At 40.1% G+C, this 26519-nt stretch overlaps 1 protein-coding gene across 13 annotated transcripts in view; it reads right to left on the reverse strand.

The window, feature by feature from the left end:
• The window catches only part of NHSL1 (NHS like 1), a 164901-nt gene that overhangs the window by 20992 nt on the left and 117390 nt on the right, over nucleotides 1-26519 (reverse strand). For 6 of the 13 annotated variants that reach the window (XM_072331376.1, XM_072331377.1, XM_072331375.1 and 3 more), the window contains 4 exons: nucleotides 13098-13225; nucleotides 10861-10932; nucleotides 6401-6593; nucleotides 1307-1438 (listed from right to left, as the gene is read on the reverse strand). In XM_072331376.1, coding sequence (XP_072187477.1) covers nucleotides 1307-1438; nucleotides 6401-6593; nucleotides 10861-10932; nucleotides 13098-13225 — 525 coding nt within the window. The remainder of the gene's footprint in view (nucleotides 1-1306; nucleotides 1439-6400; nucleotides 6594-10860; nucleotides 10933-13097; nucleotides 13226-26519) is intronic. The other 7 variants (XM_072331379.1, XM_072331378.1, XM_072331382.1 and 4 more) reach the window with 3 other exon arrangements.

A 26519-nucleotide genomic window follows, 5' to 3' on the forward strand; every position in this document is an offset into this window, starting at 1 on the left:
GGACTGCCTCTGCTACTCCTTAGCTAGCTGTAAACATGCTATCTGAGAAGTTACCTCACCAGAAGACCTAGAAGAGGAAAAAGTAATCTTCCATTAAGGATAATGTTATGTTTCATGTAGCTTTGTTTGCTTAAAACAAGTCTACTTAAGCTCTTGAGATTGCTTAAAGCTGACTTCAAGGCTGATAAAATGCTATTCTCTCAGGGAAGAAATTCAAATTTCAACCTCAAGGAGGATTCTAGGTCTGGAAAGTGTCTCCTGCCAGGTGGTAAGGTCAACTGAGGGCTGCCATGGGGCAAGGTCCACTCTGAACAGGATGAGGAACTCCCACATTTTCAAGTTCCCAATGACAGGTACTAAACAGTATCCATCCCACAAGAAGATATGGATAAAGATACCTCATAGCTTTGGACAAGTCTCAGTGCAGCAGTTAGATACAAAATCATTACGTGAGATACAACGTAACAACATTTAAAGCTGCCACTTGAAGAGTTAATACAGAGTTAAGTGAATTTTCCCCTTAGAGACAGAAGGTACTTGTGGCAAAGCACTGTTCTATTACAGATGCGGATGGACACAGTTCCATATACAAACCGCCCTTCATGTATTTGCTTATTTTCAGTCTTCCTCTGTGTTTAACTCTCTATCTTGCCCAAATCCATCCAGAAACTTTATGTACTTCTCATTTCTGAAAAGTTTAGACAAAGAACCAGAAAAGCAAAAAGTAATTTAAGAGATGCAAAATGCAAAGTAGTGAAATATGACTGATTCAGCATTTTTCCTTTGATATATATGAAATAGATAATAGTAACATGTCAGCATTATTTGATTTCAAATAATTTACAATTAAGTGGTTGCCAATTAGATCTAAACTGAACAGGAAGTTTTACAGATTTTTCACTGTTGATGAAACTCTCAGCAGATCCAGGAAGGCATCAGTGAATTGGTTTACCCTGCTGGATAACTCTGCAAGCTGAAGCACATGCCCACTTCAATTTTGCTTCAATGAACATCTTAGGGGAGGGGACCAAGCCTACAGAAAGGTATTAAAGACCACAAAACTTACATCCCTGTAGATTTCCATTGTACCAGTAAGTCATTTTCCAATACCGCATTCCCTTCAGCAGAAGGAAGCCCACAGATAAAAGGCCCTTATTTCCTGGTAGCAAGGAGGTACCTGCTTATTTGGAACTGTAATTGGCTATCAGACTGTATTGGTTTCATGAGCACTGGTAATGTTATTAGTTGAGTAATGATAAGCAGTGACAATGAACAGTGGATGGAATACAGTTCTGATGAGCCATACCTAGCTCCTTTTGTATGTTGTCAGGGATTCCTGTTATAGTCTTTCTCCTTTTGACTTTCTTCGGCCGTCTTACCACCGTGTCTGTGTAAATTAGAGACCGCCGAATGCTGGCTTGGCGGTCGAAATTCTCCCCTAATACATGGTAAAATAAGCAAAGCAACATTACTTCCAAGCACACTGACATCATGCACTTTCTTCCACTAGCTTTGTTGTAGAAATGAAAAAAAGGCATTAATAAATGATGTTAGCTTGATCCTACAGTGAAGGTTTACACTGAAGGAAAAGATACAGCACATTGTCACAGTAAGGTTTTAGACATGCATACATATTGCTCAGTACTGCAGGTTTCAAAAGGAATTTGACAGAGTCCAATTCACGTCTGGTGAAAGAAGATGTAATTCTATAGGGTGAGCAGAACCCTTGCTTTAATTTGACCCTCTGATTTGTGGGATTTGTGGGTTTCCTGGTTGCTTTTGTTGTTGTTGCTGTTGTTGTTTTTTGGTTTGTGGTTGCAGGAGAATGGAGGGTTTTGTTGTTGTTTTTTGCTTGTTTTTAAATATTCAGCTGTGGTAAAAGCAAATCTGCTCATGAAAATGAAAGATTGTAATGGTTTATACAGGAACGGGCATTGCTATTGGCAACAGCTATTACAATTTCCTTGCAGACCTCCATCATTAAATCATACAAGACACTTCTTTTTCATTCCAAGTTGCTCTGAATCTGTCAAGTGTACCATATTTCTGATGGCGATCTTTTAACACAAATACAAATAAGTTCTATGGAGCATGCAGAGATCAAACTGGTTTTAGGAGCTCATGAATATTCCAGTTAGAGTGGAAGCAGCTTAAAAGTGAAATTTTATAAATGACTATGCATATATATATATATATATATATATATATATATATATATATATATGCGCACTGGTAAGAGCTGAAAAAAAAAATGTGTAAATGCATGTTGCCAGATAAAACCTTATGATGACCACGGGCTGTATCATAATGGGACCCAGAAGCACCACTACCATTAAGGCTGAGCAGCTTTTCTTTAGGAATTCACTTTTGTTTAGAGGTTTATAGTTTGGCCATTTTACAAGTAGCAAGATAAAATTTGCTCTCTGAGTTGAAACGATTCTCCACGTTCCCAAAAACATACCCATCCCCAATCTCACATGTAAGTTTCCCTACTAGAAGTTAAACATTTTAAAGCAGTAACAAAACATCTAAAGTTTCCTTTAGATGACCTATTTAAATTTTAAATGCAGAAAAGGTTTGATATACGTGTATATATTTTTGCCCTTTGTGCTTTCTTGAAAATTCATGACCAAATTATTTACCTCTTAAAAGTGATTAATGCACAGTAACTAATATGTCAAAATATTATCCCTGGTAGACTCCACATCGGTATGATGTGTGTCATGCAGATAGTGTAGAACACCACTAGAACAGTTAAAGACGCAGTCATAAAGTAAAGCATAGCATATGGAATAATGAAAATACAAAGAAAATATAAAACAGTTTCAATTGCTGTATCATAAATATAAAGACTGACTCTTATTTTAATGGGTCTTGTTCCCCAATGAAGTGCACTAATGCTGGGCAGAATCCTTGAATCTATGAACTGTCACTTTCATCTGAGTTTCTCATTGACTGAAGTGAGGGCAGATTAAGGGAGGAGGAATCTCATGGGATCTGTGAGATATGGAGCTATGAATCCCATGGGCTTCATAGAAACCCTAAAATATTGAGACAAAATATGCACTGTCTGGGGCATTACTGCTATTATGATGTTATCACCCATATGGAGTCTGAGTTGGGACTATTAGATAATGCCTCTATATAGGATAATAACTGGCCACACTATAATGAATTTAAGAATTCAAAAGACAGTGTTTGGCATCTCTAAACATATCCTGATCCATTCAAAGCCAGCGATTATGCCTGAGACAGTAAGAAAACTAAAATTTGGCTTTGAATATCCTTGACTAAAATACTATGCAAATGCTAAGTAGAAGGAGAGCAAATAACAAGAAAGTCTTTTATGCACAGTTTGAGGCACACCAACAGGATGACTATGGGAAAAGTTATTGTGTCAGCTGAACTACACTAACTTCTTGCCCTGTGCTAACGAAGAGCTAACTCAACCAACCCTTCTTCAGATGGCTTCAAAATAGCTTGTTGATGAAAGACACTGTGCAAATTTATAGAATTTCAAAGTAGCTGTTTCAATAAACTCTACGTCAACAATCAAAATAAAAATATCTTTTTTTTTCTACTCTTCGCTGTTATCTTGTTTCTAGAAAATAATGATGTTAATGTATTATTTAAAGACACATTTCCTCCATTGGGTTTGTAACAAGTAGTCTAAATGTTCCTCATCTGGTTTACTCAGTTCTCCCTCACATTCAGTCAGTTTTCTTGGATTCACTGGAAATACTTGAGTATGTGTTTAAATCTCCCTGTAGTCAGTTAAGCAGGTCTTAAGAAAATGCTTAAACCATTTCCAGGATCCATCCTGCTGCCTATCAGCTGCTCCACCACCACCAAACTCCTCCATCTGAAAAGACAGTTAGTTCCAGAAAACCCAGTACAGGAGACACCATTGCACATCTTTTAACCCAAAGGATATGTAAAAGCAAAGACTGGCCACCACTGAAAATTCAGCCCCACTCCTTCCAGGTCAGAATAAGTTCAGCCCAGCCACCCACAAAGACTGAAACATCCTACAGATTGAATGTCTAGTCAGCAGCTTGTCAGCCTAATGCGATGCCCCTGCATCTTCAGGCTGTCCAACAGATTTTTGCTAACCCTGTATTAGCTGCAATCTGCTTACCAAGGAGCCCCAAAAGCTGAAGTAGCAGAGCATTTGTTGCACAGCCACGTGAGAGACCATTGTAACAGGATCATTACTAATGCACTGCTGAAAGTGCTGTCACCTCTTCTGAGGTTAACGTTTTATTTAATGCCAGGAGTAATAAGTGGAAATTTTTTGACCTCTCTTCTGGGAGAGTGAGAAAAAGAGCAAGCAAAGGAAAAAGCCGAATCAAAACAAAAACCAGCTATGGTTTGTTCCTCAGCACATTTAACAAATGGCACTGAATTTTTGGTCATTTTTTTTTTTTTTCCTGCCTCACATAGTAACATAAGGAACTTCACAAAATAGAACTACTCACAGTGTGGGAGGGCAGAGGAGGGGAGCAGATTGTGACTTTTTAAAGGGGAACAAGGACAGCAGCTTTTTTGGTATGTGTGTGGGGCTCAGTCTGTTTTTCTCGCTTGTCTTGATGCAAAGCAGCAATACAGCTATTTCAAGGCAAAAGGAAACTGGTTTCCAGAGACCAGCTCACATACTGAAAGAATAGTCTTCCTTCCCTGTCCTTGCTTTGTATGCCTTCTTACTATCATGATTTTAAGGGATGAATGCTACACAACACATTCCAGGAAGCTGAAGAGTAATAAATGTGCACTATTTTCACCAGAACAGTTGAGAACTACTACACTCCCTGGGGACAAGCCAACTTATGCAAGTGGCACAAGATTTGCCACAACATTTGATTTCATCTGGTTGAAATTATAAGTGTAACTTATACAAATGCATTAATGTTTCCTGTGAAGCTGAATTAAATCCAGGACAGCTATTTGATCTCTTTTACCCCATTTTTCTTTCCATCTATTAACTTCTCTCATATATTTTCAGTACACAGCGTCATTAAACCAAATGGCAAATTACCCATTCTCTAAGTAAACCATCTTCCTACTGCTGCAATATCAAAACCATGCTCTGCCTTACTAATTATGTCAGATAATCCACTGTTCCCACAGCTCTGCCTTCTACACCCGTATCCTACATTTCCTAGATAACACCAACTACTCTAGTTACATTTCAGCACTGCATGTTTTCCTTCAATTCATTTTCCAGAGGTGGAGTGTTCATAATTTTCCGCTGCTCTCAAATATTTCCTGCTATTTAAGAAAACATTTCTTATTATCAGAGCTCTCTGATGTTTATCACTGGCCTTAAACCACATCTTAAAACTTAATCAGACATCTTCAGTACGATAAGTAGTGCTTCACTGCATACAAAACAATAATTTATAAAAATACTTGTGAAAAAAAAAAAAGATAATTGCATAGAAAAAGAGAATTCCTAACTTACTTTCAAAACAAAACTGAACATTGCAAGCTACTTATTGTTAGAGTAAGCATGGAGCCAGAGAACACCATATGGCATTTGAATTAAACTGGATACTGAATATCATCCCAGTTTGGCAGGCAAATGGTCAGTTATTTGAATTAGCTAATAATAAACAATCTTGATACTGTACAGAGAAAGAGGGATTATTAAATCAAAGTGATTATTCAGTCTTCCATACAAATTCTATTTACACACATCGAAATATCCATACAATGTTAGACTTCATTGTAACTTAAGTTTCACTGACTAGGAATTCTACAAGAGTGAAACCAAAGTGCATTTTGAAAATGGAGAATCAATACACAGCTTGCATGCAGAAGAGATGGGCTACTGTCATGTAAGTTGACTATCAGACCAGGTGTCTCAGTAGAGGCCAGCCTCATTAGCCTTCTGTTCTTTCCCTACTCTCCTTGACAGCTAAACCTCACACTGTTGATGAAAATAAGATTCAAGAATTCTTTTCTCAAATTTTCTAACATTTAGTCTTCAAAATACAGAAGTCTCCGATAATCTTCCTTAAGTAAAGATCCTAGAAGAAAATCCTGAATATCATTAATATTTTACAAAACATAAATTTCCATTATTTATCTTTAATGAAGCCTACAGTAACAGTGATTTGTCACTCATCTTGTATTTAAATACCTAATTTTGTTTCAAGCCCACACTGTGTAGACTACCTTCATTAATGTTCATTTTAAGGAATTCTCAATTTTTCTCATTAAGTGCAGACAAAGACTGTTAAATGCAAAATACTGTTTTCACAGAAAGGTGCAAGAAGTAACATCAAAATCATGCAACAAATATATATAAACTTCAGTGTTAAAATACCACCTAATGGGTCTCCTATAATCCCTCCCCTCCCTCACCAGTGTGATGTAATTTCTGAAATTAAAAGCGTACCAGTCACATTAATAGGAACTACATCTGTTTGGACTGCCTGTGCTTGCTGTCGCATCTTCTCTTCTGGTGTTGGCAGTGGAAGAGACTTAGTCCAGTTGGTTTGTGTGTTGATATCTGATAACTCATTTGAAACCGGGGTTTTAGGCCTTTTGATGGTGATAAGCTTTTCTTCTTCTGGGGAAGAGACAGAACACTGCAAATAGAAATACATGCAACAGTGTTAGTTCTCTACTAGAAAAACAGAGGACTAAGTACTGAGGTACTGCTGCTGCAGTCAGCATGATGGCTTGGGGATACACCCTCACAAATAACGCACACTGATTTACGAGTGACTTTTTAAAACAAATGAAAAACTAACAACCACCAAAAAATCCAACAGGAACCAAAAAATAAAAACAGAACAAAGGAAAAACAACTCTAGACTGGATTTAGCCATGACACCTGATCAGGTTTAGAACATATAAATGAAAGAGGAGCAAAGCAGAGTAAATAATTATCTTACACATTTACACTGTTCCTTCAGCAACCAACCCCTCTCACTTTTAGAAATAATGGATGGAGATTTACCACTCTTCCCTTCTTCTCCGCAGTGTCCCACTGGGAAGATGAGGCTGAGCCCTGCTTTGATCTAGCTGTGCTAAGCTATGAGGTGGGTAAGGAAGACATCTATTAGGAAGAGGCACTTTTGGGGCGAGCTCAGTAAATGACTCAGCCAATGCACTTAACATAACCATCAGCCAGGGATCAGTGTGGAAAAGCGTTGGCTTTGGAGAAATTCAAGCTTTGCTTGTTCTTAAAGGGTGAAGTGGTTAGTATACATAGTATAGTATACATACATATATAGTGCGCATACATATATAGTATACATACAGTGGTCATTTTTAAAGCCATTCCTTATCAAAAGTGTTAGATATCACATCCAAGATGGACATTTTACTTCAAATAAATGAATAAAACCTTTCTGCATCAGAAAAAGAGGTTGCAACAGCTTGAACAAATTGTTCCACCAGCCAAATTTATAATGCCAAAAAAGACATTTGCTTTAAGGGAGCAAATCTGCTTCCATTGCAAAAGACCCCAGGGAATCCCAAGAGCAGGAGAGGAAGAAAGACTTGGAGGAAAAAGAAGCTCCTCTTCCTCCTGCTTCCAGATGCAACAAGGAAGAGGACAAACACTTCCAAGAGTTTGCATGGAGGCTGCAGGGACAGCAGAGACCTCTGAAGACGTTGATCATGCCCATCCATTTCAGAGCTGGTTGCCTTGGCTGCTCTGCAAGGTGGACTCTGTCTTCTGCCCCGAAACCAGTTCCTCACCACCACCTTTCTCTTTGTTCTCTCCTCCCACTGTCTGCAGAATACCATCCAAAATGGGGCTGCTGGCACTGGACTGCCACTCTCCCTGTAGTAATTCCATGTCTGCTTGAGAGAGGTGTAACTGTTGTTTGTAACAGATGGACTTTTTTCTGTCACTATTAAATCTAAGTGATTTGTTCTCTCAAAGCTGAGTGGCACACAAAGGCATGTCCAAACACCATGCTGCAACCACCGTTTATCATTTCTGACTTTAATTTTCTCCTTGTTAGTATGAGAAGTTCCCACTGTTTATAAACAAATAGCCATTTACTTATATCACTGCGCTATGCCAATTCATTCGGGCAGGGCCCAACATTTCATTACAAATCAATAAATCAAAGCAGATTCCAGGCAAAAAGTATATTAAGGAAAAAAAAAACAAAAACAAAAAGCGGAATCCCTTCAGGTAATAATAATAATACACAAATATAATGTGAATGTTATTCTTTTATGTGTGTCTGTGTACATATGTTGTTCATAGAAGTACACAGGGCAGGCACACCTACAGTACCTACACACAAATGGAAGTGCTTTCCCTTTTCAAATCACTCACATTTATAAAAACCTCCACAAGCTTGAGCAATGTGGGAGAGAAACGCCACTGCAGATGGGAAAGCTGCCTCCAGGCTGTGCCACCTCCAGTTTGTTCCACAACAGCTCAGAGCAGAAAAGGCACTACAGCCCACATCTGTGTGCTGGCCCATATGGGGCATTGCTAGTATTGGAGGCGTGCATGTAAGCACCCAAAGGACTAATTAGAGGATGAAGAGAAGAGTACTATAAGAGTAGTAATATAAGAGTACAAATAGCTCTGCTCCTGCCTGAATCGGTACAGCAAGGGAGGCACTACAAGCCTGGCTTTGCTGTTTGTGTGGTGAGTCCAAGCTGCAGCCACCTACGGATGCTCTGCTTTGGTTGACAGCATCAGCACCAGTGACTGTCACAGACAGTGCCAGTGCAGTGCCAGGTCTCAGCTGTCAGTCAGCAGTCACCAGAGGCTACACCGATATGTCAGGTGACAGAGATATGGGTTACAAAGGTACCCTTCCTTCCCCAAAAAGCAAAGCAGAACACTTCTGCTACAGAACACTAACAAACAGAAAAACTGGAGGACTGAAGGACTGACTACAACAAAATCCTAGTTATACAAAAATGCACGGAACAAACATCAGAAATTTTCACAGAATTAAAAGGCCAGAAAACTAAGGAAGGGCAGAGGAAAGAGGACAGAAACTGATCAGTACAGAGAGTACATAATGAGAACTGCTGGTTTTGAGTGTAGTAAGGAGTGTTAGCGTTTCATCTGCAGGTACACTTCCTGTGGCTTCTGGATAAGCACAACTATCCAGATTTACCATACAGAACTTTGTGGGAAGATTCAACAGATTGCTGCTGTACAGAAAGGAATGTATTTGAAGTGAAGTCCGCTAGATGAGAAATAGCACTGGACTCTGCTTTGAGATCACACTATCTGCTCAGCAAATCTCAGTATAAACACTGCTTATAACATATAAGTTTGCACCCCTCTCATTTTTCAAGCATCTCTGACTGAAAACTATTTTATGCTTTGACTTATATGATCACATTTCTATGCAGTTTCCAAATGGGATGCTACACCCACCTCCTCTAGAAAATCCATTGGATTTGTCCTCTTTAATGGATCAGGGAAAAAGGGAAGGTGCTAAATGAAAATGACAACACTGGACCTTGCTGTCTTTCCATAAACATGTATTAGAGGGGAAAAAGCCTGAACTTTTAAAGGGGAAACTGAAATGAGAATGTGGGAGAGAATGACTCGTGAATACACCACAGTCTGAAGGGAGCTACTTGACTCACAAAGCTAGAGCCCCTACACTGCCTTGCTGACTTCTGGTCCCCTGTCCACTCAGGCAATGAGACACATAACAGCTTCACAGCCTTGGCACACTAATGCTGCTTGAGAGGTCCCAGCTGACAAGTTGATACCACACTGCACATCTCACAGCACATCCTGCCCCAGGTCCCTGTTTATTCTTAGTCTCTGTATATTGCAATGGTTTGTACTACACTGTTTGAAAAGACAGGAGCTCCAGGAGAAAAACCAATCCATACAAATCTCTTTTAAGCAAAGGACCTTAAAACTTGTAGGCATGTTGTTTATCTCACTGTCCATCACAGCCATTCACAAAATCAGAAATTTTCTGAAAAATAAAGTTGAGAAAAAATTCCATACTGATGTCAATGAGAGCCATACCAATTGAGCCATCTATTTGGATCTCAGCATCCTATTTCTTCTCCAGCCTTTTATTAGCTTTGATGGCTTTGAGCGCCTTTTCTCACTAATACATTCCCTTCTTTGAACTGCTGTCTCAACCCAGCAAATCCATCAGCATTAAGAAAACCAACAAAGAAACAGTATACAAAACAGTATAAAAGACTTGTGCTGATTACAAGTGTACTCATACACAATCGCAGCCAAGGGGTGGGAGAATCACGGTCTGGAAACATCTCCAGGTGTGCCAGTAGCAGCAAGGCTCCCAGACATTCACACCTCCAACCTGAAGCACCCCACTTCTTCAGCCCCTCTCAACACTAAGTCAAATTTTATATCAGAGCTCTTCAAGCCCATCAAGCCAATACTGTTAATGCATGGATATGGAATAAAGATGGAATAAAGACATGATACAGCACGTGTCTGTGAGCAAGTACCCTCTTTAGCTCGCATTCATCATTTAGAAGTTATGTTACTCCAATTAGGAAACTTTTTCCTTGGCTAATTAAAAAAGCAGCCACACAGCCAAATAAATAAAACACAGCATTTACCAGGGAAAGAGTTTCAAACGAGGCAAATGTTAATAGAACAAAAGTAATTAAAAGCAACTAAAAGATATTGGACTGCAGACAAAAAAAGAAATAATGAGGAAAAACACAGGAAACAAACCTGGCACGGCATTTTGCTGTTGAGCAGTTGATTTTTCTATTTTTAATTTCCTTTTTTAACAGAAAACAGAAGCAGGTAACAACTGAAGGCTAAGGGCAGAATGAAGAGATTGCTTATGTGCTAAACGCTACAGGTTACATCAAGCTGCAAATAAGACAGCTGGATGGTCCCATTTGTGGGCAAAGTACCTTGTTGCTCCGTGGAACCAAGTTACAGCAGGCGCTAATGCAAGACTGAGAGATGCAGTCTAACAGACTAGACTGTTGAGTGAGACAAAAAGAAAGAAAGAAAGAAAATGAGTGATAAAAAGGCAAGGAAGGAAGAATGAGGGGGGAATAAAAACACACACACACACAAAAGACAAATACACTTAAAATACACAATGTATATATTTTAGAACCAGAGTTTGAAAGTGACATCTCAGTATATCCCTGACACTAGGAAAACAGACCAGTACTGAAGGACAGGAAACTTTTCAAGTAGTGTCACCAATGGTGGTATGTATATGGTGACAAAGGAAAACACTGGTTACAGTACTGAGATGTAAAATCCAGGCAAACCAATTTAATCCCCAACAAACTCAATTAGGGTCAGCAGAAATACACTGAAGTGGCGATTGGACTGTGCTCTATTAGCGCAACTTAGATGAATCAACCTAAGAGTAAAAGAGTAGTTCCAAGAACTTTGCTTTATATAAACTAACATTCAAGGCATATCAAGTTTCCATGTTTTCTCCCTGTCTGCTTGCTTTTGGGGTTGGGCTAACCAGCTTGTTTTACCCTATGGGCTTTGCTTTGAAACAATAACACTTCAACATCTTTTAAGAACTGTGTGTTTTGTAGTATGAATACCACCCTCTGGTAACTGCCACTCACCTCCACAAAAGAATGTTTGTGGATCTAGGTCTTGTGTGATCTAAGCCAGGGTTTCATATTATATCTCCAGTGAAGACAGACAAGTGGAATACTTGGCTTTTTTTGTTTGCTTTTTTGTTTTTGTTATAGTAGATAATAAGAGTGTGGAAAGACAGCTTCCTTTGTGAAAGCACCATGCAGTAAAACACAGGTTTTATGAAACGCAACAAACAGATCAACTTAGAAGTTAATTTTCAAGCAGTAAATAGCTATTCATTCATCTATGATTATTCTGTTGTTCTTGAATTTCAGCTTGTAAGGTGCTGCATGCACAGAATTTAAATGTTGGCTTTCTTGCTTTGAATAGACAACAAAGCCACAAAGCTTTCATCTACCGGTAAGGAGTTCACATCTGAATCATGGGATTTGGTGACCTCTGCTTCACATTGTTACTGAAGAACTCTCCTAACATCTGAAAAAATGACTGTCTCAAGGCATAAGTTATCAGAAGCATTCAGTATTTTAGCAGTAGGACTATAATTCAAGTTCAGAGACCTGTTAAGTGCTCATTTAAATATATAAAAATGTTATATCATTACTAACACAAAACCAGATAGAATGAAGCTGGTCAAAGGTCATCATAAAGAGCTAGTTTCACAACACACAAGGAGGGTATGTTTCAGTTTGTAAGGGATCAGCTTCAGATTACAGAGCTGCAAATAAGAGTGTCAGGGTTATGGTTAAACTTTGGAGAAAATCAGTAACACCTTATATTGCCATTTTGACCACTTTCTCATCAGCTCTGAATCATACTTACAGCTAAAAATATCTAAGGGAAACTATTCTAATCTGAAACTGAAGTGCTATCCTTTCCCTGGAGCACAATTTTCTTGGGAGCATAAATTAGCTGCACTAAATTTTTTCAAACAGTTATTGCCAATCAGTGCAAATCATTATTCCACTGATTTTAGTAAGGTTTTGCAAATTGCCATTGTTTTACATTCGCTGCTTGCTGCCAGTACATATCACAAAGAACTCAACGGGGTGCAGCAACATTCCCTGCCAACACACAGATATAAAGCAATCAAATCCTGGATGCGGGACTGCACATATTCTATGATAATTTTTACTACGTGATTTAAAAGCACGGAAGACAGCACTGAAACCACTGTACATTTTGAACTGAATTCTCAGGATCTGCACGCTTTGTATATAGACAGGACTATCTGGTCCGTGCTACCAAAGTGCCTATGGTTTAGTAACACTTCAAAAAAAAATCAAACTTTACAAGTAACATTCTATAATCAACAATTTGGGGCAAAGTTTTCTAGAATATCTGTCTTGAAAATCCCAGGAGCTCCAGCACTTCATGTTTGGACAGCCAGGCTCCAGAGCATCTTGCTGTCTACCCCAGCACTACCACCTTAGCAATGAAGTACTAAAGTCAGCCACAGCTTGTATTTGCAGCCCACAGACACAACAGAGTAAGGTGAAGACAGAGGAGCAATACTGCAGGCAATTAAACTGCAGCAGGCATATAATCATACCAGCACTTAACTTCTCACCATTACCTTTTGTTCAATTTCTTCATAATCATCCTGGTAACTTCCACAGATTGCACTGGAGGACGAGGAGAAGGTGGGGCCCTGAGAGTAATACTGAGAGCTCCGATAGCCATCTCTCCGCAGCTTGTCACACTCTGCCAAAAGACAGGGAAAGAAGAAATCAATTTATTACCAAAGTATTTACTGTTTACACTCATAAAAATATATTGCATTTTACTGAAAGCTGTTACCATGCATTAGCACTGTCTATCCCAAGTAATAAAACAGAGTTGCATTTCTCATATGTATAATCTGTATTTCAGCCTCCTTCTCATTAATTATACACGTATGCCCACGCATAGAATGTACACATGTGGCTTTCATTTAATTCAAGAGATAGCAAAAGATTTGAAGATGGAAATTGATTTATTTGTTGGTTTTTAAGTGAGGTCTGGCTCAGCGTCTTGACAGATGGCAGCATCTTGCAGGATAGGAGACAGTAGCATGCAAGTAACACCAGGGTCTCATTTGCCAGGCCGGTAGACACCCATTATGCGCCTTGCACTCGAAATGATGATGTTACTCACTACTCAAGCACCATCTGCTAAGTAACTCTGGCACTGACCACTCATCTTGTCTGCAAGCCTACAGAATAGACCATTTACTGTGATTCTGTACAAAGGAATGCAAAGCACAGGGATCTTAAAATCTCTTGTCAACACACAGCATACATAGTTTATAACCAAAGAATTCAGAGCAAACACGTGTCTCCACTCAAATGGCCAAAATCACAGTCAGCACCTTTCCCCCCCCACCCAAGTCTTCTGTAACTGTCCTCCTGCCTCCTAATTGATATTCAGTGTGACTGTGCTAAAGAAGAACAGACGCCACAACATAAGGAAAAATTAAACGTTCAAGATGCGGCAACCAAATTCATCAGCCCAGTCAAACTGTTAGCGTTACGCTTTCAGAGACAGATATGTGAATTTGCTGAAAGATTAGGAATGCAGAGAGAAAATTGTTAGATTTCTACCCAAGGAACAAAACATTTCTGCACAATATAGAGGCGTGACACAAAGTGCTTTTGTCATCACTTGCTGGGGAAAGACATTCTGCGACCATACTATCTGTCCCCCAATTTGATCTCTTTAATACTCCTTAAAATGGAAGATATCCAATGTTTATACTGAGGGAAACATTTTATAGAGGCTATCGCTTGTCAAAGGATTAACTGGAGTTACGACTTGCAGCTTCAGAATGTTTCCTATGTTGTATCAGACGTTTTTAAAACTGGGTTCTATAGGACTCCATGGGGATAGTTTAACTGACCTCGAGCAACCACAGCTCTGCAATTGTTTAATGAACTCCTTTTCATATGTACGCACATATCAACAGTAAGAATATGCAACTGACAATTAGCCATTTCCATTAGAGCCAGATGCCAGAACTGGCTTGTTGCATGCTTTTGCATGAGGTCAAAAAGGGCACAAACTTGTCACTCTTTCTTAGTTCAAGGCCCAAAGCTGGTGATGGTGGGTTCTGAGACCCAGATCAATTCTGATAGCTCCGTCAGCAACCCCACTTACCAGTCCCACACATGCGAGCATGCTGGCACTGCATGTATCTGGCAAACAGCTGCTGGGCCTCAGAGGGGGCTGAAAAAAGGATGCCAGCAACCACAGGAAAACAAATCCCTCCCCCACCACTCCAAATCTGGCACTGGATCCAGGCAAACAGTGCACTAAGCTCACAAAGATAAGCACCCTGATGGGCCAGTTTGTTGGTGTGAGCTACAAGCAGCAGCAATAAGCAGGCTATGGCAAAACAGAGCAGTATGAAGACTTGTGTCAAATTGCGGCAGGGGTTAATACCCCAAGTTATCAACTTTGGCACCACAAGTTTTGCCTTCAGATCAATTACTCATCACTTCAAACCAAAACAAAGGCAACCCAAGATGTACACTGGAGTGAAGTTAGTTTTCCTTCTGCTCCTGGGATGAGGCCTTGAGCCCCAACCAACCGCTTTGGCTTCTCCAACACCAGGTGTTACTGGATGAATGAAACGGGTTTTATGGAGTGTGATCTACCATGCTCTGGTATCAGCTGCTTAGCTTTACCTATTCTAACTAAGGAGGTGAAGATGATGAATAGACCACTTCAGGAGGTCTCAAAAGAATTCTTGAGGAAGACAGAACCAAAGGCTTCAAGTCCACAGCAAGTTCAGCCAGTGAACTGACAATGAAAAAAAAAGTTTATGGTCTGAAACTGAGACACGGGATGTTTAGGTTAGATATCAGGAGGAAGTTTTTCACGCAGAGGGTGGTGACGCACTGGAACAGGTTGCCCAAGGGGGTTGTGGATGGCCCGTCCTTGAAGGCATTCAAGGCCAGGCTGGATGTGGCTCTGGGCAGCCTGGTCTAGTGGTTGGTGACCCTGCACATTGCAAGGGGGTTGAAACTCAATGATCATCATGGTCCTTTTCAACCCAGGCCATTCTATGATTCTGTGATTCCAAAACAGTGGCAGTTAATCAAGTTCACAATCTCTGTTGGTCCACAACAGAATACCCAAGTAATATCAGAAGTCATTACAGTGATGTGGCTGCAGAAGTCAAGAGAATTGCTCAAATTGCTGAAACTCACCCAGAGAAAGGTGAGCAGTCCCAAAGAACAATGTTTTTGTTTGTTTACTGTCACAGCATGTTTCACAGTTCTGGACAGCACCTGAGGCCAGCATACTTCCGCAGAGGTTTCAGGCTGGTATCTGTAACTTCGCATTGTAATCAGCCCAACAAGAGGTCAGCTGCTGTGCCCAAGTGAAGCTACCATCACTGTCATAGAATTAGAATTACCCAGGTTGGAAAAGACCTTGAAGATCATCAAGTCCAACCGCAGCCTACCTCTGCTAAATCATATCCCTGAGTACCACATCCAAACGGCTCTTAAACACATCCAGGGATGGCGATTCAACCACATCCCTGGGGAGCCACGTGTTCACGTGTTGCTGGTGAGAAGCAAAGCATCTCTAGCATGCTTCTGTCTTAGGATTTAGCAAACTGCAATAATGAAACCCTCAGCAGACACATGAGGGGTTGGTTAAATGGCAGCAATGCAGATAGTATGGTATGGTACTTCGAGCACTAACACATTTTTCTGTCACACATCCCCTGAATCTACCCTACTCTCCTAACTGTGACAGTGGTGGGAAACCTTTTAAAGTCTTCAGACCACATTTCCCTCACACTTCCTTTATGCCTGACTAAAACCCACCCTGTGAGCAGCAGAACTCTCCTGAGGCAAAATTTCTTTCTCTAGGAGGAGTTAGCTTAGCTGTGGAAGTGAGGAGAAATTAGATTTAAACATAATGTGACTAAAGCTATTTTTATGCAATAATTAATAATAATATAGAATAAGTTTTGAAATAATGTATCACTAGTTCAGAATGAAAAGGACAAAGAACGATTTTATGGCTTTATTTACTTAGAGAAGCATTTGGAGCCCAGGAGCTGATGAAGGGGGAGTGGTGTGGACATAGTTTGGCTGTTGTGCTGTGGGGCTACCCAGTGCCTCCATCTATTGCAGTCATTCAGCCAGAGAGAGGCACTGTCTTAGTCTTTGCAGGCAAGTCGCAGCTGTTGAGGGAAGAAAACTTTCATCTGGGCCACAGTAATACTGTTGCACCATTCAGATCAGACAAGGTAGAGCATGCTTTGAACTAGGTGTGCATGTGCTGCAGAGCTGATCTCAAGCAAGCGTATCTTGAGGAATCAGTATTTGTGTCCTGCCTGATGTAGTCTCCTGTATTTTGCTTTGGCAATTTTTGGCCAGAGATTTTTAGGCTGCACACATTTTTGTGTACTGGATAGCATGGGTCTATCAGCCTTGACATGGGGTTCAAGAGCAGGTGTATCTGTGGCTCAGTTAGCACTCATGTACTGGTGCATTCTTAGAGCTGAAAGTTATTAATAACTGAAACTGCCTGTCTCCCCTCCCCCCCCCCCCCCCCCCTTTTTTTTTTTTTTTAACCTGTTCAGACATCTCTGAAATAGCATGAATGTTTATAGGCAGTTTTTCACTAATTCTGTCTAGTGTTCCTCCCTGTTTGGATACTCAGGTTGTGGTATTGCTCCTCTGGGAGAAAAGATCCATGTCTGGAAGTTTTCATGATGCACTTCTTTTTAATACACACACACACAAATATATATATTAATATACATATAAAGCCTTTTGCTGAAAAATCCAAAGCTAATTGCCTACAGAGGACCATGTGGAACTTAAGGAAGCACTCGGATGAGGTGTGTGCTTCCCATTCAGAACACTTTTCAGACAGAAGTTACGAGCTTTGATCTGACAAAATAGGAGATTTTAGGAATAGGAATGCTTTGCTTCTCACCAGCAACACGTGAGCTAATCACAATTCCGACTTCCAAAAGGCGATGGAACTGAATGCAATCCCGTATCAAAATTCTGAGCCACGAACACTGAATTCTGCACTACTCTACAGCTTACCGAGCCTTACTAATTCTTATGTTTTACAGTGTTTTGGCGATAATTCCATAGGGTAAGGTCCGAAGATCAGGCTCCAGCTTAATAGTTCAACCTCTCCATATAAAAACTTACTGGCCCCTGTGGCATGCAGTGAGGCCATGGGTACAAAATATCACCAAGGCCACTCAATCTGACATACCTCTTCATTTTACACTAGGAATTCACATTTAATTCCATTTGACCCCGAGCTGCTAACACACAGTAGCAAGTCTTGTGTATCCAAGCGATTTATAGCTTTACAAACAATCTGAAACCATATTGTTACATGAGAATCTGAGTCACAAATCACCTAGGCGAACAGAAGGCACAGTACTGATACCTCATTAATTCAATTGACATGGTATTAATGTGGAAAACCAGGATTAATATATAACTTGGCTGCTTATCTGCTTAGTCTGACATCTACATCACACTGCTCCGTGGCACAAGAAGTGCTTGGTTTTCTAGGATTTTCTTTCCCTCTCCTTTGGTAACATTTTATATATTCATAAATTTTCCACTGAAACTAATTATGGAGTCTGGGAAATTTACACGAGGCAAAATACTCTGCCCTGCCAGCAACAGAGTGCTCAGAGACAGAGAAGTACTGCTCCATAAGTAATGCTTCCTATTTCACTGAATTCAGGCCTTAAGCTCTGTAGTGTCCTCTCTCTGTGAGGAGCAGCCAGGCCACTGCACAGCCACCACAGCCAGCACCAGGCCCCACTGCCTCAGGCTTCAATGTGCAGCTGCCACTTACTAAATTAGTCCTAATGAGATTACACGTGTAAGTAAACACTGCTCACGTGACTGTTGCAGAATCAGGCCTCAAGCTCTGTAGTGTTGTTGTCCACACATAGACACTCAAATGCACGCTTGAGAGAGCATCTAAGAGCTCAGTACAAATAATCCATCCGTCTGCATTTCTAAGTGTTCATTAGCAACCGCTGTTGTCTTGAAAATTTTAAACTAACATGATACTCACAGTGAAGAGATATGGCATCTAAGTTATTCAGACACCCAAGCAGCCCTGTCTTGCTTGAAGTGAGAAGCCATGTAGGCAATCACTGGATGATTTGAGCAAGCAGGGATAAAATATCCCAGAAACACCCAAGCTTGCCTTGCAACAAAGAACAGAGCCTACACCTTGGGACCAGTTGCTAAAACTCAGAAAGGAAACATCTACCAAGTCAGGGGCAATCACACAGGGAAAATGATGAACCATGCAGAGACACTCCAGGCTGCAGAAACAGAAGGGCTGGTGGTGCAGAAAGGAGGGGCAGTGAGCAGCAGGCTCTCAGTGCACCTCACTCCCTGCTGCCTTGGGAGCAAGAATGGACAAGCGACAAGCTGACAGCTGCGGGCATGCTCCAGAAATTATCTCAGCTCCACTCAGGGTGGCTTCTTAGCAGAGCCTTTCATGTAATAACTTGTGTTTTGTGGTGTGGGGATTTTCCTTTTTTTCTTTTTCTTTTTTAGTACTAGAGAGAGGCTATTAACTGCAGAAGTCAGCTAAACTGTCAACTATAGAAATAAATCTGCTGACTAGCATATTAAAACACGTTTACCCACTCACTGAGCACGTCCCTGGAAAACTGCTTTATTCCCTGAGGTCAGATTCTTCTTCTTTTTAGCTTTAAACATTGTAGCTAACCCCTTCTTATCTGTAAATATAAACAAGTCTCCTTCCTTGGTAAGTCAGAACCACAAACTCTGAGCACTGACAGACCACAGTACAACATATATTTGTCCCATTAAACCTCCCCAACAGAATGAAAAACATATTGTGAAAGTAAACTTTTAAAAGTGACACATGACTTTATACACCACGCTTTTTAAATCATCACTACAATATAACACATTGTTGCTTTCTACTTTAGGCTTGTTTCAAAGCCGATAAATAACTGCACATAGTTTTAGGCTTTTTCAGGCACACTTGGAATTTTCTTTTCCAGCTGAGATGAGGCAATGAAGGTATGACAATTTTATGACAGGCAGGACTTGGTGTCAGAAGATTGGGTATTGCTGCTGTCCAAGCAAATCCACTCAGGTTAGGTCCAGGCAAGAACTTTACACTGTAGTCAAGACATGATCTAAATTTCACCAGTATGCCTCCAGAGTTTGACCCGCAGTGGTTGCCTATTCTTTGCCTGCAGCACATGGGCATGGGAATGCACTTTGAGGTAAAGGCAGCTAAAAGGCTGAAGCTGCCTTCGCTCTTGTCCTCTCCATCATATAAGCAGCAACCAGTGCCATGTCCAGCACTGTGGACAACCTTCTCTAAGGAGCAGAAGAATTTAAAAGAATTCAACATCTCTACTTCAGAAGATTGTGTGCTTTTTATGAGGTTTTTGGCACCAGACAAACTTGCAGATTTCTAACAGTATGCTTTAACTATGAGGCAAAAGGGCTGCCACCTTAAACATAACTGCCACCTCTCTATTTTGTGTGGCACACTGGTTACACTGGGATGCACTCAGAGCACATCTATCAAACTGGGCCTCCCTCACTCAGAGGCTGCTTCCTGGTCTGCTTTCTTCATTACAGTGTGACAAAGATAAGGACAGGGTGACTCTGGACTCTAGATATGATGCAGAAGCACAGTTAGCAGGGAATTTCAGGAGTTAACTTTCCAAGATAAAGAGCTTGCTGAGAATAATAAAGCCTGGAACCGTAATTAAAACAGATACTCTAGTTCAAAGGTCTCTTTAAGTTGGTAAAGCTAGCTAAAGCAACCAGCTTTCACTTTGGGCCTCCTTATGAGTCTATCATCTGCAATCTGCAGATAAGAATGCACAGCTTTCCTTGTATGGATGAAACAGGTTGTATATGTGCAGGGCTGTACAAAGGCAATCTGGCGTTCAACAAAGATCTCATGCTAAATGTGACTTAAAAAAAATTAAAAAAAAAAAAAAAATCAACAAAACAGCTCAATTTAATTCCAATGCAGCATCTATTTTTGTCGCTGGATCTAAATGAGGCAGACAGCTTGCCTGTATCACTTTATATTCATTCCTCCCAAAAATTCACTCAGCTTGGATCAAATCCCATTTCTCTTAAACGTACAAATCCCCATATCATCCACAGAACTTGATTATCACAGGGAGTGCTCTATATCAAAGCTTTAAAATATGTTGTAAAGCCACAGCAATGATGCACTTGTGTAACAACTGAACTGTGACCAATTCTAACTGCAAAGCAAGTTCATGAACTTCAGCTGTGATATATTTGGTGTGCTGTTCTGTTCAGACTCCCATTTCAGTCCAGAATTTCAACAGATGTACTACCATGCCAACCCAGTTGAAAAAAAAATCAACAGCTCTATCTAGATGCTTTGGCTAATACCAACCTATGCCAACCCAGCCACCTGCCCTGTTATCACATCTCCCTCCCCAAAATGCAATTTTTTATATTGCTATTTCTTCATCTGCATTTTTACAGAATCACAGCATGGTAGAGGTCAGAAGGAACCTCTAGGCCCTTCTGCTCCAAACCCTAGTCAAGCAAGGAGACTCAGAGCAGGGTGCTCAACATGTCCAGGCAGTTTTTGAACATCTCTAACGAGAAGAGCTACAGCCTCTCTGGACAAACTGTGCCAGTGCTCCATTACCTGAACAGTACAGAAGTGCTGTACAGAGAGAACATCCTGCACTTCAGCTTGTGACCACTCCACTGGGCACCTCTGAAAATAGCTGGGCTCTTCACCGGGAAGAGTGCCCTGACACAACAGGTCACCCCCCCTCCAGACCTCAAGTAGCTTCCCCAGGCTACTTCAGGGCTCAGCTGAGCAAACGTTTATAGAAGCTCAATATGGGGCATAAAGTGCACCATTAAAGTAAAGCAAGCATGTAGTTAGATTTATTTTTCAAGGGTCCAGACCAGGTGCAAGCCTTCATAAAGGATTCAAAGTAACAGGAACTCCGAAATGTGAAAATACCTTTTACAGCCTTAAAAAAATGCAAACACTTTGACCATTCCTTTTTTTCCTTAAGCTTTTCAAAAACAAATTAATGCAGTCCCACTCCCAGCTTCCCAGGTGGTCTGTATGATTTAGCCATAAAGAAAAAAATTCTAATGGCACCAAGATGCTACAGTAATTACAGATGATATTTGTTAACAGACTGTCACTGGAGAGCGCTCAAAATCACTGTTTCTCTTAATTTCTGCAAGTGTTACACCATTACATTTACTGGTGACAAGATGTCTTAAGTTTAACAGTTCTTCTTCGCTTCCTTTTGCATGTTTGATGTTGGCATTAAATATATATATATCTTTTTCTCCTGTTATGAATATTTGCTGTTTCTTAGACTACTGAACATGGTTGATATAAAAACAGAGATTTCTATTGGTCTTTCTCCTAGAAGACTCAATGTTCAACTTCTGAAGCTACCTAAAATGTTTCATCTATATACATGCTTCTTCTATACATGTTAGAATTTCAATCTAATTCAATCTAATCAATCTAATATAATTCAATCTAATCTCAGCAGTGTGCCCAGGTGGCCAAGAGGGCCAATGGCATCCTGGCTTGTATCAACAATGGTGTGGTGAGCAGGACTAAGGAAGTCATCCTGCTCCTGTACTCAGCATTGGTGAGGCCTCACCTCGAGTACTGTGTCCAGTTTTGGGCACCTCAGCACAGGAAAGACATGGAAGTACTGGAGCAGGTCCAGAGAAGGGCAACAAGGCTCGTTAAGGGCTTGGAGAATCAGCACTACGAGGAGAGGCTAAGGAAGCTGGGGCTGTTTAGTCTGAGGAAGAGGAGGCTGAGGGGAGACCTTATCGCGCTCTTCCAGTACCTGAAAGGTTCTTACAGTGAGAGTGAGGCAGGTCTCTTCTCACTACTGACTTGTGACAGGACAAGGGGAAATGGCCTCAAGTTGCACCAGGGCAAGTTTAGGTTGGATATTAGGAAGAACTTCTTTACAGAAAGGGTCGTTAGGTACTGGAATGGGCTCCCCAGGGAAGTGGTTGAATCGCCATCCCTGTATGTGTTTAAGAGCCGTTTGGATGTGGTACTCAGGGATATGATTTAGCAGAGGCTTTTTTTTTAGAGATAGGCTACTGGTTAGGCTGCGGTTGGACTTGATGATCTTCAAAGTCTTTTCCAACGTGGGTAATTCTATGATTCTATGATTTTAAGAGAGGAAGGAGGGAAGAACACAAATGGGAAAGCAACTAAAAGTCCGATATTCCTTGTGATGGAAGTTGCTTACCTAGCACTGAAACTATGGAAGAAATAGATCAAATTTCTTCTCTCCTCCGAAGACACTATTTTGAAATGGGATTAAGTTCAATAATCTTTCTCCTGTATCTTTTTACTGACTGACTTACCTTAGAAAATACTGAGAAAGCACATTAATCTGGTTTAAGAGAATACATTATCATTAGTATATTGAAACAAACGTTAAGACTTCTTAAGACTTTTGCTAGAAAAGCTATCACTTTATAATGCATATAGGAAACCAATCAATATGACCTACCAGTTTGTTTTTACACTCAGCGTAGTGCTATACAACTAAAACTAAAAATAGGCAATCTAAATACAAGTAACTCATTCTTTCAGCATAAGAGCAGCATTCAAAACCAAAGTGTAGACTTCTGATCAAATTCTGCTTAATTTAATTTGAATAACCTTTTTTTTTTCTTTTCTTTTTTTTAAACCTCTCTGTTAGAGGGGGGTGGTTAAGAGTATGGAATCCAGCCAAAACCATCAGCAGATGTACTGTAAATTAATTCACAAATAATAAAAAGACCAGGATATGTGAGCAGAACCACTGGCACAAATTTAGCTACTGAAACAAAAAATAATTAGAAATAAGTTGATTAATTTTTATTTATTTTTATTTTATTTTACAGCTCCAAGGCCTTTCTGGAACATATGGTCTGCTCCTAGCCTTTAATAGTCTTTTACCTCATTAAGGTTTCCATTTGGTAGGGAGCTCACATATTGGCATCTTTCTGAACCTGAGCTAGGCCTATTGTTACTATGAAGTGGTTCCCCACTACTTTGCAGCTCTTTAATGAAATGTAAGATTATTTTAAGTCCATAATCTTCTCAGCAGGATTATCGACTAGGAAGGCTGACCCTAATATTGCTCATCTGAACAGTGATCTGGCAGATGCCCTGAGAAAACAAAGGGTAAACACATACCTGTCTGGAGGGTCTTGCAGCAAGACATAATAGAGGCTTTATGAGTAACTACTTAAATCCGGTTTTATTTGACAATGCTAACCAGATGTCTTCTGGAAAACAAATCAAGTGTTTCAATCACTGCTGCTTAAATACATTCCTTGAATTTGGCCAACAAAGCTAAACAGAAGCTACACTCAGCCAAATCCAGCTCTTCTGAAGATGAGATAATAAATGAATCATCACAGACACTGGAACAACGAGCACTGTACTACATACAAAGTCCAAGTCAACACAATTACACTGGAAAAAAAGACACAAAGCAAAGTGACTTGTGCAGAAAACCTTTTCAGCTGTAGCCTGAAAGCCAGTATGAAAGTTAGAATATCCAACTGTGTACACTGTTTACAGGTTTACATTTCTCAGTACAGATTTGCCACCTTAATCCACAGGTTCACTTCATCACAGTTTGTAAAACTATCAGAGACAAGTGCACTCTGGATTAGATTTTCCTTCCAGGACACACTGTGTGGTGAACACACTGCAAACCTGTCTGGAATGTAGATGTGCATATGGTCCACTTCTTGTAGTGAAACAAAGACACACCACAACTGTGCTGGGCCTCCTCTGCATCTTTAGATGACATTTTTAGACTATACTACAGAAAAATAAGAATTACTCTCAATTTACTCTTATCCAAATATTTGCATTGTTGCTAAGTACTGATGTATCTGCGCTCCTGGCTAAAGACCACTATACTTGAGACACTTGCCCAGACAGCAGTCCTTTAAGCACTACTGCACTGTAGAACATGCCAGATCTGCTGGTACCCAGTGACAGAGATACAGGCTATTTTATGGTGCTACCAGTAAAAAACACCCACTTGACCTCTTGGCCTGGAATGTGGACCAAGGAAACATAAGCAAGAGCCCACCTCAGATAGGCTTTCAGAACAGGCCAGTTGGAGCACCAGAGGCAGGGAAATATGTGCCATGGGTAAAATGCATTTGATATTGAACATGTCACCCCATCTGCTCCACTGGGTACTTCAAGTCTCTGTCTGCTTCTCCTGAGAAAGGGAGAGTTTCTTTTATTGAGTGGAAACACAGTATTTAAAATAATGGAATTTACCATCACAAGCTAAAAACTGGATCATTTTGTCAACCACATATAAAAACATTCAGCAATGGTACTTTGATGATGATTTGCAGCTGAATTTGTTATTCTGCTCTAGCTACCATGCTAAGTCTCTTGAAGACATTACAGACATTAAAGACTTTCATTTTAAAATAGATGCAAATAAAGAAGTCTGGATTTAACATTTTTCAAGCCACTGCAACTTCAGATTTTAATAAAAGCCCAATAAAGACATTTCAGTTGTTGAGAACAGATATAAGTACTATGCATCAACTTTCCAAGTTCCTGGTGTTTCATTTTCTAATTCAAGTTACTGGAAAACACTGTCTTTTTTATTTAAGCTGCAGATGACACACCTGCACAACTAAATAAGAATAAAGTTCTACCTTGCTCATTTAGAAAGAAATCTGAACATAAGATCTCACCATTTATACTTGAAAGTAGTTTCGTAAAGGAAAAGCACAGTAGAAGTCTAGTTCATAAGTCAACGATTTGAAAAGAAAGAAAATCCCACCGTATAATATTTACTATCATAACTGCATGTGATTTCACAGCACAACGAGCAAATGATATTTCAATATATAATAAACTAAACCAAGTAATAAGCCACCACATTTAACAAAAAAAAACCCTCTTCCTCCTCTTCCAAACACAGCACTGCTTTTGCTAAAGGTACAAAGAGTTCACAGAGATCACCAAGCAGAGAACTTGATTGCTCTTAGCAGTTTTGTAATATCTCTATCCTTAACATTTTAATTTTAAGCCAGCTTAAGAATAAGCAGTGGTAATGGCTTTTTGCCCCTTAAGCAGTGCTCATAAATTTCTTCTACATGACAGACAGCTTCAGTAGGTCTTTTTTTTTTGCTACACCCATGCTATCAAAAAAAATCTGCTGAGCTCTTAAAACTGTATCAGAGTAAATTCGTTTGACCTTCCATTATTTTAAAAGCTACTCAGGATTTTATCTGGTTAGTATTAGAGGTGAATCTAGATGGATAAGACAGAAAGGATACCTCTACTGAATTATTTTGAATGACTTATACATTCAGTTTCTCTCCAGGTGGTTTAAACAATGTCATGCTCTACAAGTGAATTACTATCGGTAATCCAAGCTTTATACTTACTTCTCTAACTCACTGGGGCATCGACAAGTGCAATAACAAAGTAATAGCCTGCAATCAAGTTGCTACGGACCATTACTTTTCCTTACAGTCTTCCACACTACAATCACATAGCTCTAGGCAACTTATTTCCTACCCATTAAGAAACCTTGGAAAACGTGTCTTTTCTGAAAAAGGAGGTGGAATGAAGAGTTCAGCAGCAGTCAAAACTACATTAGAATTTTTATAACACTTATATGCTGAATGAAACTCAACTCTGGGTACAGAACTTCTGACCTAATCAATGAAAGGTGCTCAGTACCATCAACGCCCTCCTGATTTTACAGTGCCACAGAAGAGTAAAACTGATAAAGTTTCAGGCAACACCCCTTTTAATACTCAGAGCCCCTACAGACATTAATGGAATTACTGATGGTAGTACTAAATCCACACTGCAGCTAATCAGGGAATCTAAAGGCCACAGCAAAGAACTGTTGACTATGTCAGGAGCCTGGGGTCTGCTGAAGAAATCATGGTTTCATCCCTGTCTCTCA

The sequence above is a fragment of the Excalfactoria chinensis genome, chromosome 3 (assembly GCF_039878825.1).
Source record: "Excalfactoria chinensis isolate bCotChi1 chromosome 3, bCotChi1.hap2, whole genome shotgun sequence".
In the NCBI taxonomy this organism is placed as follows: Eukaryota; Metazoa; Chordata; class Aves; order Galliformes; family Phasianidae; genus Excalfactoria; species Excalfactoria chinensis.